This window comes from Daphnia pulex, chromosome 6, assembly GCF_021134715.1.
Source record: "Daphnia pulex isolate KAP4 chromosome 6, ASM2113471v1".
Taxonomy (NCBI): Eukaryota; Metazoa; Arthropoda; class Branchiopoda; order Diplostraca; family Daphniidae; genus Daphnia; species Daphnia pulex.
In genome coordinates this window covers 5481665-5496462 of record NC_060022.1, presented here as the reverse complement: position 1 = coordinate 5496462, position 14798 = coordinate 5481665, and the positions used below count along the sequence as shown (strand labels likewise).

Genomic DNA, 14798 nt, shown 5'->3' with positions numbered 1-14798 from the left:
CAATCACCATCGACTATAGAGTCTCGTAAAAATATATCAACCCGATAAAAAACCCAACGTGTCAGCCGAGCTGTTGTTTTTTTATTTTTCTTCTTCCCCCCCCCCCCCCGATGGAAATTCACCCAACATGCAGGAGCGCCTGCGCTGCTAATGAGCGCCATTTCTCCCCACATTGAACGTCTTAGCGTGGGAATCGGGACTGATCTTTCCCGCCATTGTCTTTGACCTTTTCCTTCTTCTTTTTTTGGCTTGCATCGTTGCTCCCGCCGAAACAAGGCGCAGGCAACAACCCAACCAACCCCAACCAAACGGGCGAAAGTTAATTGGCCTCGTTGACAAGGTTGTAAGGATCCGGTAATGCAACAAACACACACACACCCCTCTTCTTTCTTTCATTCAAATGTGTCACGATATGTACGCATGTTTTTTTTTCCCGCGTTCATGCTGCCATCTAACCTGTTGGGCATGGAACTCCACCCTTTCTCCCCCCTCTCTGAAATTCTTTTTTTTTTTCTTTCCTGTGTGTGTGTGGGAAGAAAAAATTAAAAAAAGAACACGAAATGAGAGGGGGGCATCTGGTTGCCATTGCTTGATGGTTTATCTTGTTCTTACTGTACACGATCCTCTTGTGTTTACATAGAGTAAAGCTCGGAGGAACGCGCGGTTCTTTGCAGCTAGGGCTCTACCACATAGCGGATGATGAGATTTCCAGATAGTCCACGGCTAAAAATGGAAGAAGAGAAAACTAGCGGGTACCGAAAATGTGTGTTGGGGGGGAGAGAGAGAACGGGAGAGAGAACGGGAGAGGAATCGGTCGTATGCACACTCACAAAAACATGGTGCCCAGCTTCCGGATGTTGAATATAACACACATTTGACTGACTCTCTCTATGTACTACTATACTAGAGAATGTACTCTCTGTATAGCTGCCTATTTTTTTCCTCCCCCCTCCTATGTATATACGTCATTACGGCCGGGGATTTTGTACGTTACACAGAGCTGACTCCGGAAAGAGGAACAGCGGAGATCGTAATTGACGTGTGCATTAACCTACTTCAAGTAGTGCAATAGTCTCTATACACATTAGGTCTATTTGATCCATCATTCTCTAAATACAAAAAAAAGGAGCTTTAGCTATCTCTCGATTCTCACTATTGATGAGCATACGGTACGGTTACCCCTCGGAAAAAAGAAAAGAAGGAAACACACACACACACACAACGGAAGATAGATCCGGTCATTCGGTAATAAGTTGGCGGTGCGGAACCTCTCCACCGAAAAAATAAATTCCGCCCCGTGTCTGTTGTTTTTTTTTCATTCCCGTTTTCTTTTAAAATAATAAAATATCGGTTGTTGTACACACTATACGGTGCGATTTGTGTGATTGTCACTCGACTCGCTTCATCATAATAGAAGAGCCGAACGGAGCGCATCGGTGCGATAAAGGACAAGTGCCAATAGATTTATTGTTCTCGTTAAAAAGCGTCCCTCCCCGCAGAACGATTTCGTTCAGCCGAACAGAACGACCCAAAACGCGGAGGGGGGCCACCAACAGCTAGATGAGAGAGAAAGACAATACAATAGAGCCGGGCATTTCTCAATAGATTATTCTTCTTTCTTGACGATTCGCGGTAATAACGAGCGGTATAGCTGCTGGCTAGCAACAAAGTCAATTCGCCACGAAACAGAAAAAAAAAGAAAAATAACCGTAATGTCGCTCTTCATTTTCTTTTGTGTACATTTTGGCTAGCGTGATCCCAGGCCGTAACCGTAAACAATGAGCATTGACACAAACCCTAGTCTGTTTTTTTCTTCTCTAACGAAACAGGTTTTACGAGCCCACATAATGCAAGGGGACGATGGATGGGCGAAAATGAAAGTAATTCAAATGCGCCATGAGATCCAGTTATTTTGTCAAAAAAATCTACGATGAGAATTTTTGTGTTTTTTTCGCTTGAAATCGGATACAGGAAACGGGGGCAAAAAGAACTTTCTTATGGTGAGTGACTCAATTATTCACACGAAAGAAGGTGAGAAAAAAAGGAGGATGTTACAACAACATATTTTCCAGAGATCTTACCAAACTCTTGAGACTGACGGCTGTGGGTAATCCAGCACCGTACTGCTTCTGGGTGTGCCGATCGTGGTGGAATATGAGCCGGGCGGGATCTTGAAAGGACCGCTTACAAGATTGACTCAGGTTCTTCACGGATCAAGCGCCACACGTAGGCACGCACATATAACCATAGAGCCCCCGAGAAAGCCAAATCCAATGGACAGAAAAAAACGAAAATTGTCAAAAAAAAAGAAAAAGATTGAAGCGAATAAAACACGAAATGTCGCGGGATGTTGAGCAGAGATGATCAAACGAACGAAGAAAAAAAAAAAGGCTACAACACACACACAAGTCCTTCTTTTGCCGATGGAGAGCTGTGCCAACTTCCGATTCTTCTCTTGTTGAAGAGAAGAATAGAACTGAGGGGACACTCACTGCCACATGCAACTAGAGGCACAAGCAAAAAGGAAAGAAAACGAAGTGGGGGGGAATCGATATGATGAACAGCATCACGAGTAGCTCTAGATCGTATTTAGTGTGTGTGTATATGTGGACGACTTGGATGCGGAGCGTCGTCGTCCCGAGATCAAGGACGTTGCGGCTATCACGACTAGACAGAAAGGGCATGCACAATTTGTTATGTTGGTTACTATAGTGGTGGTTGTGTACTGAGAGCAAGTTTTTTTGAGCCCATAAGGCAGATCGATAAATCCGTCAAGAATCTCTCCGGACAGTCAAGAACGGACAGAGACGTATGATTGCGCCGGAGAGGAGACGGATAGGAGTGACATTTTCGACGAAGGCCACCACCGGTTAAGACGGCCAAAAAAAAAAGCTATTGGGTATTTTCTATCCTTTTTCATAGAAAGGGAGGACGAGAGAAAAAAAGAAGGAAGAAAGCGAATAGAGAAGAAGCACAAAAATAAAATAAAAAAAATAAAAAATAAAACAAGCCAGCGGGTCCGGAACGGATCGATAGAAACGATCGCGCAACTCGAGCCAAATAAAGAATCAAAAAAAAGAAGAAGGATAAAAAAAGAAAACACGGAATAATATAGACATCAGATATAAAGAATGGCAAAGAAAATTGTCATTGAGTTTGAGTCCAGTCGAAGCTGAAGATGAGAAAGAAAAACTAACCTCGGCGCTGACCGTCACACGTTCATGGCCGGAATGGAATAAAGAGCGCCATTTTAACTTGAGGTGAGACATCACTTTTTTTTTTCTCAGATAACAACAAAAAAGTAGAAGCCGAAACTATTTAAAAGATAAGACGACTGCGCGGCTGCGGCGCAATGGAATACAAATAAGGAGATGACAAAGATTCGCCTCTCTTACTCTCTCTAGAGAATCGAGAATGAACGATCGTTTTTTGAATTGACAGACTTTGAATTCCGTTGGACACACGGCACACTTTTGACGCACACACTTTTCCCGCCGGGTTGAATCACGCATAAATGAAAGTGATACACTTTGGAGATAAACAGGAGGGGAAAAAACAAACAAACAAACACACAAGTGCAGCAGCTACAACTCCCGGAACTGAGTTGTAGCCGAGTGGCCGCAACGGGACACTACTGACTTGTGCCTCTTGCGGTTTTGGCTCCCAACACCTGAGAGAGGCAGCAGCGGCTGCTGGTCGTCATCGTGACTGCGTCAATGTCCGTGAATGTACACAAAGCACGAACGATGACAACAACAACGCAACGCACTTTATTTCTTTTTGCCGGGCGGCCAGCACGCGAGAGCGTCCAAAGGTCTTCTCCTGAAAGCTGCCAGAGCCGAAAAGAGAAGCCAGAGACTAACTGCGACTAACACATGACCAAAAAGACGCCCCCGTGTGTATGTATACAACACGGGATCAAACACATCAACCAGTTCCAGCACCAGCCGGCTGATGGCGGCAGGCAAAACATTTCCCGTTTTCGTCTTCTTCTTCTCCTTCTTTCGTGCAAATCCGTTCAATGAGCCTCGAGTGTTGTTTGCCAAGCAAACAAGCAAAAAGATTTCCCTCTTGACGATGATTCATCCCGTATACATTTTAGGTGCTATGTACCGTTACGATTTGGCGGCGGCCAAAAAGAAATTCCCGGTGACATTTCGTCGGGAGTGAATAGATTGGAGAATCACGGAGACGGAGCCAACCGTCTGTACTTGATTCATATTTCGATAGGGCAACTGAAAGTGTGAGTGCGGGACGGACAGACATGTGGAAAAAACTAGGCGGGGGCCACAATTCCTTTCGCCTTATGAGGCGCGTTATGCACTTGGGGGCCAAAAAAAGAAAAAAAAAAACCAACCCAACCCACCAGAGACTTGTACACGACGGACGACGGAGTTTATCAACTCGGAAAGATCTTTATTATTATTGCAACCGCCATTTATTTTGTCTTGTCTTGCTTCACTCTCCAGCGAGCAAATGCAGAGAGAGAAAAAAAAATGCGGCCAACACACAAAAAAGAACGTAATGTGAAATTTATGCCATTCGACCTCTCAATGTTCCGCGCGCTGTGTCTCTACAACGCGCATCTGCTGTACACTTGTGTGTACATTTGGAAAAAAAAGGCAAAAGAAAAAGGGGCGATTCAAAAACAAGCCGAAAGATGGAGCGTGTTTCGGTCGACCTCATTCCCAAACAAACGCATTTTGATTTTTCTTTCCTTTTTTTTACAGCGCGACATGAAAACAATTTTTAGTTCTTTGTGCGACTTTTTTTCTTTCTTTTTTCCCGGAATAAAAAATGAAAGAAAAATGTTATTACGAGTGAACTCGTCTAGATATTATAAAGCCAGTGCTTTACCGGGAGCGAAGCGCGAATTTCTTTTCAAATTTGGGGATTTTTATTTGCCTTGACGAGTTTTGTAGAGAAGATAAATAAAAGTCGGCGTCGACATCGTCGTATGTAATCGTTTTACCTATTCATTCAACTGTGTATGTTGTTTTTTTACGATTCTTTTAAGGGGGGAGTTCACAAGTTTATTTTCTTTTTTCTTTTCAGAGAAAAAACCCAAAATGAAACGATCGCAGACGCAACTGACTGGTGGGAATGGCGATTGAATCGTGACGACTTTTTAATGAGACGAAGCGTGGGCGTCAACCTACACGACAAATACTGGCGCCCCATCTCGGCCGCAAATTCTCCGCTATGTGCTTAATGAAAAAGAAAAAAATTTCGACAACTCTATTTTAGGGAGGAAGAATATTCTTCACCATACGGTCATTTCACTCATGCCTCGTGATTTCATAAGCGACATATAATGCCGAAAACACATGCAACAACAACCGGAAAAAAAAAAAAAAAATATAACATTACACCTGCCGAGGTAACAAAAATCCTATTCTGACCAGACGTAAATTTATGAAAAACCCCCACGGACCCTCCATCCTGTTGGAAAATGTGCAGGCGTTCCACACCAGTAATTCGCAGCTAATTAGTAAGAAAAAAGAAAAAAGGAAAAAAAAGGGAAGGATGGCACTGGGTCTTCTTCTTCTTCTTATATTGGCTGTTGGACATGCTCAATTTTTCAAAGGGGAAAGAAACGGAAAAAGAGGGGGGGAGAGAAAATGACAGGGAGGGAAGTGGAAAGAGTAATCCCGAAGACAAAAAGAAGCGGGACGTGCGGGAGTTTCGGACGGCTGCTCAAGTGCGGAATAATTGCCACCAAGGATGTACATAAGATGAATGAGATGAATTTCTCTTTCTCTGTCTCTAGCACTCATCCTCAATGCTGCAGCAGCCAGCAGCCAGCAGCAGCCGAACCGCAGTCAAGGTGATGCGCTCAAGTTGAACACAAGAGGAGACGACGGGCCAACCATTTATTTCCGTCGACCACGACGGGTAGACTTAATTCTCTCTTGTCTGACTCGGAAAGTCACCACTGAAAGAAACGACCGTTTTCTCTTCTCTTCTAGTCCGTTCGTCACCCAAATTTGTTTCGACTTTTGTTTCGCTTCCTAGAGTTGGCCACTTGAACGCCGCACGAAAGAGCATTAAACGTCATCGAGTGTAATCAGACAAGAAAAAACCGTTCAATTTCCTCATTTTCTTGGGCTTCTTGCCTTTTTCCCCGTACGGGACTTAAGACTCGAATTACAAGGAAAAGGAAATAAAATCAAAACCCAAAACCTGATGGACCACAGATTTTCTCTCATTTCTTTTCTTTTTTTTTCTGGGGAGAAAGAAAGAAAAAAATGTGCACATCTTTTCGGCGACTGGCCATTGATGCCAGGCATTTCTATGATTACGGCTGTTAGTGCGGTTTACCGATTCGATTTGGCGATCACGTCACACCGGCAAGATTCCTCCGGGTTTCTTCTTCTGAGATTATTACAGAGTCATCCTCGACAATTTCCGACACCCTATACTTTCCTCTTGGAGTAGCAAACGAAAAGAACGCCCCCTCAAGAAATGTGTGGGGAGGCATAAAGAAAAAAAAACGTGTTGCGCAGTTGTGTAGCAGCTCTATACGCGGGATTGAATTACCTCATCGGATCTTTGCTGCTTCGAGTAGAGGCAGGTGGAACATTGTAGGAAACGCGTCCAGTGAGTCGGGGCCGGTGCCATGATCGGCGCATATCACCACGGCAATGGCAGCAGCAGCAGCACCGTTGCTTGTTTCTCTCTTCGGTTGGGGCTTTTAATGAAATATCAAGAATGCAACCACGCACTGTGTCGAGCAGCGAAACCTAACCAACCGCTCGTACACGATCACAGACGGGCGACGGACGTCACGGATACACGCACTCCGTGATGGTGGTAATGGCTGGACGGTGCACTTCTGGTGGCTGGCGCGAAATGATAGTCGGAATACAACAGAGGAAGAATCTCAGAGCCAAGGAGGAACAACTCTTCTCTTATTTCTTATTTCTTCTTCTTCTTCCCAGTTGTGTGTAATCAATCAATTACGGCCGTCATGCAACCGAATCCGAGTTTATGCGAGACGAAACTTCCAAGAAGAAGAAGAAGAAGAAGCGAGTGATGACGGTACAAGTACATTTCCCGTTCACGTCGAATCAGATCCTCCGTCGTCATCGTGTCACCCCATCGAATCACCCCTTATATAGGGGGAGGGGGAGGAGACGGAAAGAGAAAAAAAAAAGTTCCGGCCGTAAATCACGACGGCGCAGCACAGACCACACACCAAGATCAAACACAACACCGGGATAAAGGAAAAAAAGAAGAAGAAGAAAAATCGTCTAAGCCGAAAAGAAGATGAGACCGACGCCTATAGAATCTTCTTCATCCGCACTTTGTCCAGTTTGGTTCGGCCCTCCATAAATCCCTGGCGCACTGCGAGATGGATATCATCCGTATGCACACACACACAGAAAGATATAAGCCGCCGATGGAGAACGAAAAGGATCTTCCGTTATGATGTCCCGATAGTTTCGGTTCAAATAAAAAAATAAAATCAAAAACAAATCGAAAAAAACTGGGGCGACTGTTTGATGTCGCGTAAAGCCTCGACGCGCAATCAACTCGGAAGCGACACGCGCAACTGTGAAAAACAAGCCAGCACGAGAAATGTGTGCGTAATAAATGAGCGCACGCACAGATATACACCTCCACGCTCGGCTATCGACGGGAGCTGACTGGTCTAAGCTGGCTGCCTTTTCAACTTCTTCTTCTTCTACACACTGTTGTTGCGCTCTTTTCTTTCTCTCTTTCATGTATTCTTGGAGCAGTCGGTATAGCGACTCTCTCTACTACCTATACATACCTCCAGCTGGAGGAGCTGGAGAAGAAGAAAGTCTTCCGCCTCAAGGAGATTATCCATGGCTCCACCTACTCTCTCTCTCTCTGCCAACCCATAGGTGTTCTTTTCTGTGTTAGACATTTTCCCTGTTCTTCTTGGTGGGTGATGGGAAGCTGCGTTCAAGGAATAAATACACTCTACAAGGTACTACACAACATATAACGGCCGTGCCATGCCATGCCAGTTTGCTGTTCTCCTTCTCTCTCCTTCTCTCTGTCTGAGATTCCAATTTCACTTCGACTCCGTCGTGATGATGTAGACGAGAGAGTCTTACAATAAATAAGGTCGAGATTTTGTACGGCCCATGTTTCTCATGTCCTTAAGTCTCGAGAGAGATCGAGAGAAGCAAATCTGACTAGCTTTGATTAGATCCCACGCATTAGTGGAGCGAATCGCAAAGGATTTCACGCTCCATGCCAAGCAGCAGCCCAGCAGTAAACAACAACAACAACACGAGCCAATATCTCTTTTGGGGATGGATTGGATGTCGAGTCGACTCCCCCTCACGGATTGAGAGACACATATCATTAAGATGAAAGAAGAGAAAATATATACACACACCGTACACAGAATACTATAAATATAACGGGGGGCCCCACTAGATTGAGCTCTGAATGAAGATGATGGAAGATGATGGGATCTAATTAGATCAATCTCTTGCTGTTTCTCTCTGCGCGTATATTTTCTCTCCTTTCATTCCCTTGTCTTTATATCGTGTAACACGCGAGACTAAGGAACGTTTTAATCGGATAGAGAGAAAGCGCCCGGTCACATGCATAGAGGAGAGATGTGAGGTTATTTAAATGCCAGCCCCTCGAGGGGGCAAGGCGGCGCAATCCGATTACGCAAAGAACATCCATTGCTGTCTTTGCTGATAAAAAGGGAATTACACAAACTCAAATTGGGCCTAATCATCACGAGGACGCCGCCGCTGCTGCTGCTGTTCCGCTCTACCGAATACGCCATCAAATATTTACTGCGGTCCTATCATCTAACCGGAGCCTTGTAATTTAAAAAACAAGTTATTTGGCTGTTTTGTTTTCTTTCACGAAAAAAACAATTTGGGAGAAAAAAAAAAAACAAAACACACCACCACACATGTTTTTTAAGTTTTTTTTAAGTTGGGCAACCGTTCTACATATTTCTGTCTGGTCGTTGTGGTTGTTGGCATTCCCGTCCTCTTTTGTGATATCAATAGGCCGATGATCCCGAGAGATTCGTATCTAAGGTATTCGGAATGACGCCATCATCCGGCCGTGGTATCGAAAATCCCTATTTCGACTTGGTTAAACAGCCGGTCAGTTTCGATTTGAAGAAAGAAACGGGGACGACGAGCTCTTGTTATATGTGTTCCTATTTATCCCTCCAACCCAACGGGAGATTTGTCAACAACGATAACAACACCAACCTCCATTGCATATCTGATCGGGGCAATCGTAAATCCAATCCATCGTTTGTCATCGAACGAAAGGGAAGATTCCCATTTCTACATTTAAAAAATGCATTCGAAAAAAAAAACTAAACTAAACTAAGCCAAGCCAAACATCCACAATAAGACATAAAAAAACGGTCAGGAATGTATACAGCATCACGTCAATAAATAGTCGCTCTTAGATTGTGTGGGTTTGTTTATCACTCACCTTGAACGAGGAGGGGTTTCCATGACGACAGGCTCGCCACACCTGGAAGGAGATGACGTTGAACGCCACGTCAATAATACGGGGGGAGGCAAATGACGTTCGTTCATTCGTTCGGTTCCGAAGATAACGGCGTAGTGAGTACACACAGTCAGAAAAATATAGAAGAGGGACAAAAATGGAAATTAGTCGTGTGTGTTTTTTTTTTAGAGGAGAAAGAAACCAAACAACCACAACAACAGCACACAACAACAAAAAAATGGAAGTCCCAGTCTATGAATCATGCACGTACGAGCCATCTATCAATAAGACAAGGCGGTGTTGAATACAGGTCCTAAGGTAAACCACAGGTGGGCCTTCTCTTTTTTTTTTGTTTCCCCAGCAGTCGAGAAACATCAAGAAAACCCAAAAATAAAGAGGACTTCAATTTCTTTTTTGGTTTGTCTTGTTTTGAATTTCTTTTTCCAGATTTTTTTTTTTTTTTTCAGAAATAATAATAAAAAGAAGAAGAAGAAGAATGTCAACGTTGTACATACCTTGGGTTCGCACGTTCTATGGCAGGTGTATTTGCATACTAGAATGGGAGAAAAGAAAAAAAGGCATAAATAGGATATTATAAATAATACAGGCGACGAATAAGGATCGGATGGAGGAATTGGGGTGTGTATCGACAGCGTCCAAGGTGTGTGTGTCGAAGTCATTATGTATGTATTATATATATATGGTCGTCTGTTGTGTGTGTTCTGTTGGCAGAAAGCAACAGGTAGGAGAGAGATTGACTGACTGGCAGAGTTGGTGGATTGTAAATGTACACGTACCTCGACAGGAGCTACCGACGTTCTTGACGGGCTGGTGGCAAAGGTTGCACGGTCGGGACCGACGAAACTGCTTCTGCTTGAAGGCGTGACCTAGCAGCTCAGCATCAGGTGGCTGAGTATCAAAACAAACAGAAAGAAAAAAAAGAAAAAACAGTTAGACATAAGTCGGGACCGGCGTCATAAAAATTTATCGCATCTCGCCATTTTGGTTTGCGCTATTTTAGAGTGACATTTCACACGGGCAGACGTTTCCGGATAATCCGGTTTTTTTTAAACAAAAAGATCGGACAGGTGTTAAGTGAAAAAGGTGTGAATACACGTTGCGCGAGCTGCGCTGGCTCACGCACGCACGCGCGCGCGCCATCTTATCAATAAACCGATCCAGTAGGAAGGAGAAAATGGGACCCGACAACGGGACGGGACACACAGGCAGACATGTCTTTGGCGTTAGTTGCATGTAACTAACTGTACAGAACCTTCAACAAAAGGAAGCATCAGTCTCCTATCCATTGACAACCAAACAAATCGGATTTAAAAATTTACAAAAAGACCAGACGAGAAATGTGCGTGTTTTCTATTAAGAAAAGGTGTCAAGTTGAATCTCTACAGCCGCCATCGACACCGCCAGATGACGGCGGGCTAACTCCTGGAAGGGAAAAATAAACACCTGGACAAGAAAAAAAAAATCTCGAGGAATTTTTTAAAATTTGGAGTCCAATGGCCATTTTTCTGAACAACAGAAAAACAAACGAGGGAAAAATCTTACACAATTTATGTATTACACACTTCCCTACTTGTATGTTGCATCGTCTCAATCTAAATACAAATTGCTTTTGCTCTCCCCCTTTCGTCCCCTTGTGGTCCCCATCTTCTTTAACTCTATCCAATTTCGTCTTCCTTGCCAGCAAGGTTACAACCGTTGCGCGCCGTAGTAACGTGTAGTGCCGCTGGACATAATCGATTAAAGCTTTCCCGCTGATCTGAACCTCCACTCTTCTCCAACACGCGGGCCACTGGAGCCGGCCTCTTCTCCATCTTCATTTGAATAGATATGTATTCAAATTTTATTATTATTATTTCGTGTTCTTTTTTTTTGTTGTTGTTGTTGTTGTTTCGGGATAGAGAAAGAAAGGGGGAGAGAGAGAGAGAGAAGAACCCAACGGGGCCGATCGCCGCCGCCCCGGATGCCGCAACTACACACAAGAGCCGGAATACCGTCGAGAGCGACAGATAGACGGATTGTTTGAAAATCAAACGTTCTCTTATATTGTGTGTTGTCTTAAACAGACAGATTTTTTTTTATATCCCACCCCTCTATCGAAAATGAATGAAAACAATCAAAAGTTTCATTCTCTCTTATATATATGACGGCGCGGTTCTACCGTTTCTTTGATGGAATATTGAACAAGACACAAGATCAGGAATATTATTATTAATAATATTTTTTTGATGATGATTATTTTCCTACGGCGGGGCTGTGTTTCTTTTTTGGGTTGCGAAGGGAATAAGCGCGGCGCGCGTGTCGCTCACATCTGGAGAATGTTCGAGGGACGCGCACTATAAAAAAAAACAAAAACGACGGAAAGAACAGAAACTAAACAACCCTTCTTCATAGAGTTGATTATAATCAGCTGGTGTCTTTCAAGCATGTCTATAACAGTTGAAAAGAGAGAGAGACGGGGTAAGATAAGGGCTAGCGCTGGTTAGACTCTCTTGCTGCAAGTAATTCCGTTTTACGGCTTTGGCCCATTCATAATTCCTAATCTTTATGAATTGATGGTCGTACGCGCGCTGCTTTTGGGACCCAAATTGAAATCGCTCGAGATTATACGACCGAAAATAAATCTTTCGCCCTCGAGGAGCAGTTTCGTTTTTTTCTATTCCTGGTGCAGACGTTTCGACTAAAGGTAGGATAGTTTTATTAGTAGATTACTGTTAATTGCTGTGTCTGTCTGTCTGTTTTCAAGTCATTTTAGTCCCGGTTGAACACAGTCAGTGCCATCTAGCCGCTGACTCGACAATTTATTACGGCGGCTCTAAACTTTTTCCCGCGGGATGAAAAAGAGAGACAGGTAGAAAAACACACCACTGGGAAAGGTGCAACCTTGGAAACAACAAGAGAAACGAAAAACGTTCAGACACAGTGTTCGTAAAAAAAATGTTTAGTACTAATGACAATGATGTGTTTACACACAACAGAAATAGTAAGCGCCCCATCTGCGACGCCAAATGGTCGGGCAGCAGCTTCACTCACGAACGTCGATTCCTTTTTTTTTTTCTTTTCTTTTTTTCTTTTACTACATTTTTCAAACGAAACCGCCGGCGACGACAACCTATCGGCAGTACTTGTATTCTACACTCCCTGGCTCTCCAATCGCTGATGGCCAGACGGACCGAACTGATAATACATAACCAAAAAAACCCGGAACCTCGGGCCAGTCAACACAGGTGTGCACTGTTTGACCAGCGTCATTGGAATATAAGAAGAAGAAGTAAAAAAGGAAAAAAAGAATAACTATTGGCGCAATTGAATATACATAGTATCTAACGCTTGAATAGGCAATGACTCTGCGTGAAAAGTGTGTACGCATTCACCGTAAATATACGCAGTATGTATATATATGCCTTATTCCCGGAATATTAATTAAGCCTCCGTTGATTCAGTCACGTTCGTTCCTCTTTTTTTGCCCCTCTCCTTTTTATTTGATGCCCATTTTTGAGTGATCTGACATGTGCGATTGACGAGGAGAGTAGCGGATAGCCCGCATCAGTTGAATGATGTACGACTGCAATAATCGAGAAGAGCTGATGGATAGACAGTCGAAGAGAGGAAGTGGCTAACGAGGTGTTGGTGGTACCGGAAGTTTATGCCCCCCTCTCTGGCTTGTTTTTTTTTTTCTTTCCCAGTTATTGGTGAGTGAACATTCCGCTCGGATTTTTCCACAAGGCATGAAACGGCAAACGGGCAAGTGAAGGTCGAAAGGGAAGCGGCAGCTATAGGGGGACACAGCGGAAGGTACAGTCTACCTACTTCCGCACTAGTTGGAACACGCATAGTATATTATTCTGCTTCTCGGAGGGGGGCACGCGCGATACCAAACTCGACGGCCTCTTTTTTTTTTCCTTTTTCATTTAGTTTGCCGGCTGTGCGGCAGCTGACAATCCGCACACGTGCTACTCCTCCCTCCACCTTCCACTTTTGACAGTCGACTTATACTGCCGGCTGCAGCAGCAGTGCCCACTGATTCCCGGCTTCTTCTTTCTCTTTGACGTCTTTCTAATTCTTTCTTGTTGTCGGAAAAAAATCTTGTACCAAGCTAGCTAGGGGAGGAGGAGGACGGACCGTCTCATCAGTGTACACTACCACTGATATTTCTCCCCTTAGATCCTCCCTTATAAGAGTCGGCTGGGAAACATCGCTTATTCTTCACCCCCCTTCTTTTTGGGTTGGAGACTTGTGTGTTACGGTACTCTCGGACCTTTTTTCTTCTCTATTTCTCTGTGGCTTCTTTCTCGCGCTTCTTGGTCCTTAACGAGCATGTGTCAACTGTCAACAACAACTGCCGAGGGGGGTGTCGGACAACGGCACCTTCTTTCTTCGGGTCGCACTAGTCGGGCGACACCACCACAACACACAGAAAGAGAGAGAGAAAAATAAGATCAAAAGGCTAGCAGCTCGGCCAGCTCAAGGAGCTTTTGAGCTGCCACTTTCTCACTCAACGGTCGGCGGAGCGACTCGGAGAAATCAATTGCTCGGTTCACCCCCCCAGCTCTCCTTAGTCGCCTCGTCTACTTGGGTTAAAATACCAAACAAGATGATCTGATATGTGTTTGTTTGACAACGGATTCCTTCTTCCTATTTCATCTCATTACGACGGCAGAAGAACTTTCAAGTCAAAATGGAGGGGGGAAAGAAATAGACGAATGGGGGCGACTTGGATGCTGGACGTGACCTAACACACAATAGAGATTTAGCGAAAAGCCTGGAATCATAAATCAACCATCTAACTGTTGCTGGATTTTTTTTTTCATCGCCAAAGTCGGAACAACAAAGGAGCAGCTGAAAAGACGCAACAAAGAAGCGAGAGACGGGCCGGAATAATTGACTTTTTATAGCGAAACGAGATGGATCGGATGCGGATTATCCCCCGTGTGTTCTGTTGGCCGTGGCATTCAATCAAGTAGCCGGGCCACGCAACGGCCGCCGCGTGTCCAAAGTCCGTAACAATGAGATCGAAATAATAAATGGCGTTTGCTTTATTATACGATCGCCGTGGTGGTGACAGTTGGGGGCCGGTCTAACAAAGACACGTGTGTCGTGCCTATAACTTCAAATATGTACATGCATATAGATAGACTCTCTATGTACGCTTCGATTCCTCTAGCAAACGCTATTATTCAATTCCACAAGGGCAGGAGGGGGGCTGACAGATTTCTTCTCTTTCGTTTGGTTTTATTACCTGATGGCGGTGAATATTTAACTAGACGTTGTTTAGTGGATGGCAAACTTGTCCAAACAAAACACAGACA

The 14798-nt window shown here is 44.2% G+C and overlaps 1 protein-coding gene across 15 annotated transcripts in view; it reads right to left on the bottom strand.

Moving 5' to 3' along the window:
• The window catches only part of LOC124195626 (tensin-1-like), a 53377-nt gene that overhangs the window by 25151 nt on the left and 13428 nt on the right, over window positions 1-14798 (bottom strand). For 6 of the 15 annotated variants that reach the window (XM_046590115.1, XM_046590116.1, XM_046590122.1 and 3 more), the window contains exons 3-6: window positions 10269-10380; window positions 9987-10024; window positions 9454-9495; window positions 2082-2204 (exon numbers count right to left, since the gene is read on the bottom strand). In XM_046590115.1, the coding sequence (XP_046446071.1) occupies window positions 2082-2204; window positions 9454-9495; window positions 9987-10024; window positions 10269-10380 (315 nt within the window). Of the gene's footprint in view, window positions 1-2081; window positions 2205-3197; window positions 4400-6540; window positions 7679-9453; window positions 9496-9986; window positions 10025-10268; window positions 10381-14798 lie in introns of those variants that run through there. The other 9 variants (XM_046590117.1, XM_046590128.1, XM_046590131.1 and 6 more) reach the window with 8 other exon arrangements.